Below are 5,927 nucleotides of genomic sequence, written 5' to 3' on the forward strand. Positions count from 1 at the left end.
GTTCAGAGTCTTTCCATCTGATCTGAGAGGGCAACTTGTGCCTCTCACTCATGGTTATGGGGGTAAGATTTTTGTCTCTTGCGGTGGTGAGCTGGAAGGCAGGCAGGCAGACTAACAGGCCTTCAAAGAGTCTAGGAGCTTTGGTGGGAGGAAGCTCACCAGGCTACATGGTCCTGGGCTTCTACCTACTCCCCACAGGCATAGGAATGGAACTTCAGCTCTCATGGGGGTGGGCAAGGCCTGTACTAAGCGCTTAGTACAGTGCTCTGCACACAGTAAGCGCTCAATAAATACGATTGATGATGACTATGGGCTCTCCCCAGATGCTGTGAGCCCTGGTGGGGAGGGAACTCACCAGATGCCATGCTTTCTTCACCCTCTACCTCCTACAATACCTAACAGGTCCTGGTGGCTGCCTAATACTGACTTGTAGGACCCACACAACTGAAGACAATGTAAAACTGACAACTCAGGTTGGGAACAGCAATCAGGGGGTCTTATTTTAAGCAAAAGCTGCTGGGCTGACCACAGAACTAAAAGAATCGATAAAGCCTTCCTCAGGACATCGTGCTTTCATTCTCCTCTGTGCTCTGAGCACCCCCACCGATGCCCTGCTGATTGTGGAAGCTTTTTTGCCTTGTGCCCTCTCTGCTCTCCCCCTACCCCCGCCATTTTTTATGGTATATAATAATGATGGTATTTGTTAAGCGCTTACTATGTGCCAAGCACCGTTCTAAGCGCTGGGATAGATACAAAGTAATCAGGTAGTCCCACGTGGGGCTCACAGTCTTCATCCCTATTTTACAGATGAGGTAACAGGCACAGAGAAGTTAAGTGACTTGCCCAAAATCACACAGCTGATAAGTAGCAGAACCAGGATTAGAACCCATGACCTCTGACTCCCAAGCCTAGGCTCTTTCCACTAGCTTCTCTTAATAATGGTATTTGTTAAGCACTTACTATGTGCCAAGCACTGTTCTAAGTACTGGGGTAAAAACAAGGTAATCAGGTTGTCCCTCATGGGGCTCACAGTCTTCATCCCCATTTTATGGATGAGGCAACTGAGACACAGAGAAGTTAAGTGACTTGCCCCAAGTCACACAGCTGATAAGTGGCAGAGCCGGGATTAGAACCCGCAACCTCTGACTCCCAAGCCTAGGCTCTTTCCACTAAGCCACGCTGCTTCTCTTAACAATGGTATTTATTTTATTTTGTTAGTATGTTTGGTTTTGTTCTCTGTCTCCCCCTTTTAGACTGTGAGCCCACTGTTGGGCAGGGACTGTCTCTATATGTTGCCAATTTGTACTTCCCAAGCGCTTAGTACAGTGCTCTGCACGCAGTAAGTGCTCAATAAATACGATTGATGATGACGATGATGATGTTAAGCACTATGTGCCAAGCACTGTTCTAAGTGCTGGAGTAGATACAAGGTAATCAGGTTGTCCCACGGGGGGCTCACAGACTTAATCCCCATTTTACAGATGAGGGAACTGAGGACCAGAGACGTGAAGTGACTTGCCCAAAGTCACACAGCTGATAAGTGGTGGAGGCTCAGTCTAAGTAGGAGGGAGGACAGGCATTTACCCCCATTTTCCTGTTGTGGAAACTGAGGTACAAAGAAGTTAAGAAGTGACTTGCCAAAGGTCATACAGCAAGCAATTGGCAGAGCTGGGATTAGAACACAGATCTAGGGGCCGGATCGGCCATTCGGGTGAACATTGCTCTGACACCAATAGTGAGAAGGGGAGGGTATATCCCACCACCAGGAGGTCACGTGCTTGAGTCGGTTTTCCTGTAGCGGTGGTGGTTCGTACTGAGCCATCCACACTCTCTCACCAAGTGCTCCTGTGCCCGGTGGCAGAGCCCCTTCCTTCCTCTCCCCCCTCTCTCCACCCCCCACCCCGTCTTACCTCCTTCCCTTCCCCACAGCACCTGCATATATGTATATGTTTGTACATATTTATTACTCTACCTATTTATTTTACTTGTACATATCTATTCTATTTATTTTATTTTGTTAATATGTTTGGTTTTGTTCTCTGTCTCCCCCTTCTAGACTGTGAGCCCACTGTTGGGTAGGGACTGTCTCTATATGTTGCCAACTTGTACTTCCCAAGCGCTTAGTACAGTGCTCTGCACACAGTAAGCGCTCAATAAATATGATTGATTGATTGATTGGCAGGCATTACAAGACGGATGCTGGGGAGAAGGGTTTAGTTGTAGTCTGGAGGCACAGAACAGAGTATCTCTGAGCCCTCGACCGCAGGGGATCCCACTGGGCCCGCACCCATCAGTATGATCCTCAGATAGGTTTAGAGAGGTGGGGCAGGGGAAGGTGACAAAGTCTTTTCCATTTTATTGTGAAGATCAAGGGAAAAAGCAAAAGACAGAGAAAGGTTTACGGTCCTTGCAACCAACAAGAGATGATTAAATTCCCCAAATTCAAAATTATGCAGTGCTCATCGTTTCTGTTGGTTTCTCTGTTAGTTCGCATCCCAACTCTGGGGGTAATTCTGCTTCTTTTTTTTTTTTTTTTTAAGATCTTGCCGGACAAAAAGACCCGGCTTTTTTTTTCTTTTTCTCTCTCACATTCATTCATTCAATCGTATTTATTGAGCGCTTACTGTGTGCAGAGCACTGTACTAAGTGCTTGGGAAGTACAAGTTGGCAACGTATAGAGACAGTCCCTACCCAACAACGGGCTCACACACGCACATGTTTTTCGGGACGAGACACTGTTGCAAATCAATCAATCACTCAATCGTATTTATTGAGCGCTTACTGTGTGCAGAGCACTGTACTAAGCGCTTGGGAAGTACAAGTTGGCAACGTACAGAGACGGTCCCTACCCAACAACGGGCTCACACACACACGTGTTTTTCGGGACGAGACACTGTTGCAAATCAATCAATCACTCAATCGTATTGAGCGCTTACTGTGTGTAGAGCACTGTACTAAGCGCTTGGGAGAGGACAAGTTGGCAACGTACAGAGACGGTTCCTACCCAACAACGGGCTCACACACACACACGTGTTTTTCGGGATGAGACACTGTTGCAAATCAATCAATCACTCAATCGTATTTATTGAGCGCTTACTGTGTGCACAGCACTGTACTAAGCGCTTGGGAAGTACAAGTTGGCAACGTATAGAGACGGTCCCTACCCAACAACGGGCTCACACACACACGTGTTTTTCGGGACGAGACACTGTTGCAAATCAATCAATCACTCAATCGTATTTATTGAGCGCTTACTGTGTGCAGAGCACTGTACTAAGCGCTTGGAAGAGGACAAGTTGGCAACGTATAGAGACGGTCCCTACCTAACAACGGGCTCACACACGTGTTTTTCGGGACGAGACACTGTTGCACACGAAGAGAGACTCTGGAAAGCTGTCGGTTGGGGCAACTTGTACTTCCCAAGCGCTTAGTACAGTGCTCTGCACACAGTAAGCGCTCAACAAATACGATTGATGATGATGATCTGTCTCCAACGAAGAGGACTCCACCTAGCCAGCCTTACAATCCAGATTTATAGAGAAGCAGCGTGGCTCAGTGGAAAGAGCTCGGGCTTTGGAGTCAAAGGTCATGGGTTCACATCCCCACTCCGCCAATTGTCAGCTGTGTGACTTTGGGCAAGTCACTTAACTTCTCTGTGCCTCAGTTCTCTCATCTGTAAAATGGGGATTAAGACTGTGAGCCTCACGTGGGACAATCTGATCACCTTGTAAGCCCCCAGCGCTTAGAATAGTGCTTTGCACATAGTAAGCGCTTAACAAATACCATCATTATTATTATTATTATTATTTATCCTCGAACGAAAGCTCGCCAAGGTGCATTTGTTGCACAGGCAAACTGGAAAGTTTCAAATAGGAAGAGACGCGGGCGCTTGAAGCCGCCACGAATCCTCCCACCACCAGCACGGTCCAAAAGACAGTTGGCCGAAGGCTTCCTCCTACGACCCCCGAATCGGTTGCTTTTTGTCGCCCCTGTGCCTCCGGAGAAACCGCATACGGTTTCTCTCCATCTCCCCCATCTTCCCTCCTTCCCTTCCCCACAGCACCTGTATATATGTATATATGTTTGTACATATCTATTACTCTATTTATTTTACTTGTACATATCTATTCTCTTTATTTTAGCGTGGCTCAGTGGAAAAGAGCCGGGGCTTTGGAGTCAGAGGTCTTGGGTTCAAATCCCGCCTCTGCCAATTGCCAGCTGTGTGACTTTGGGCAAGTCACTTCACTTCCCTGGGCCTCATCTGTAAAATGGGGATGAAGACTGTGAGCCCCCCCCCCCCCCCCCCCCGCGTGGGACAACCTGATCACCTTGTAACCTCCCCAGCACTTAGAACAGTGCTCTGCACATAGTAAGCGCTTAATAAATCATCATCATCATCAATCGTATTTATTGAGCGCTTACTATGTGCAGAGCACTGTACTAAGCGCTTGGGAAGTACAAATTGGCAACATATAGAGACAGTCCCTACCCAACAGTGGGCTCACAGTCTAAAAGGGGGAGACAGAGAACAAAACCAAACATACTAACAAAATAAAATAAATAGAATAGATATGTACAAATAAAATAAATAAATGAATAAATAGAGTAATAAATATGTACAAACATATATACAGGTGCTGTGGGGAAGGGAAGGAGGTAAGATGGGGGGGATGGAGAGGGGGACGAGGGGGAGAGGAAGGAAGGGGCTCAGTCTGGGAGGAAGGGGCTCAGTCTGGGCCCCTTATTATTATATTATATAATTATATATTATTTATTATATATTATTATAAATCCCATTATTATTATTATTAGTATGTTTGGTTTTGTTCTCTGTCTCCCCCTTTTAGACTGTAAGCCCACTGTTGAGTAGGGACTGTCTCTATTATGTTGCCAACTTGTACTTCCCAAGCGCTTAGTACAGTGCTCTGCACATAGTAAGAGCTCAATAAATACGATTGATGATGATGATGATGGTGATACGGTTCCCTCACCCCACCGACCAGGCACTTCCCACTTTTCCTGGCACTTTGACAGGGTGACCCAACGACATGCACTCAAAAAAAGGGGAAGTGGCTAAATATATATGTACGTACATACTTACTCTATTTACTTATTTATTTTATTTTGTTAGTATGTTTGGTTTTGTTCTCCGTCTCCCCCTTTTAGACTGTGAGCCCACTGTTGGGTAGGGACTGTCTCTATTATGTTGCCAACTTGTACTTCCCAAGCGCTTAGTCCAGTGCTCTGCACACAGTAAGCGCTCAATAAATACGATTGATGATGATGATGGTGATACGGTTCCCTCACCCCACCCGACCGACCAGCCACTTCCCACTTTTCCCGGCCTGACTGCACTTTGACAGGGTGACCCAACGACATACACTCAAAAAAAGGGGAAGTGGCTAAAAAGTCGTTCCGAAGGGGGGGGTGTTAGGACCCAACCCGGCCCGTTTTGATCCGAAAAGCTCCGCAGCGCGCCCATCGCGGGTACCCCCCGCGACCCCTCCACCCGCACCTCGTTTCAAAGCCCACTTTGCTAGACGCCAAGTTGCTCCGGACCGGGAAACCCGAGTGGAGAAGGGAGAAGGGGGGGACGGGGGCGCCTCCCTTACCTGGTTTGACGGGTTTCGGCGGCGGCTTGGACATCTCCCTCCCTCGAGTGCGCGTTCCGAAGTGCCTCCCCGACCTCTGCTCTTCTCCGGCCAGCGGCGGCCCGCGCCTCCTCGGGAGCGAAACAGCGACGGGCGGCTGGCTCCGAGGGGGCGCCGGAGGCTCGGGCAACGAGGAAGCGATCGCTACATCAGCAGAAGCTCATTGGCTCCCGGGCTCTGAAGCCTCACGGAGGAGGCGGAAGCGCCGGACCCGGTGGCGAGCCGAGGCCACACCCCGTCCCCGCCTCCGCGGGGCTGGGAGTTGCCCCCCGGGGT

General features: G+C 48.6%; 1 protein-coding gene across 1 annotated transcript in view; it reads right to left on the reverse strand.

Moving 5' to 3' along the window:
• The window catches only part of OSTF1 (osteoclast stimulating factor 1), a 53,044-nt gene extending 47,284 nt beyond the window's left edge, over positions 1 to 5,760 (reverse strand). Inside the window, exon 1 of the mRNA XM_038770060.1 lies at positions 5,613 to 5,760. Within this exon, the coding sequence (XP_038625988.1) occupies positions 5,613 to 5,646 (34 nt within the window). The 5' untranslated portion in view covers positions 5,647 to 5,760. The remainder of the gene's footprint in view (positions 1 to 5,612) is intronic.
• Positions 5,761 to 5,927: the final 167 nt, after the last annotated feature.

This window comes from Tachyglossus aculeatus, chromosome X4 (genome assembly GCF_015852505.1).
Source record: "Tachyglossus aculeatus isolate mTacAcu1 chromosome X4, mTacAcu1.pri, whole genome shotgun sequence".
Taxonomy (NCBI): Eukaryota; Metazoa; Chordata; class Mammalia; order Monotremata; family Tachyglossidae; genus Tachyglossus; species Tachyglossus aculeatus.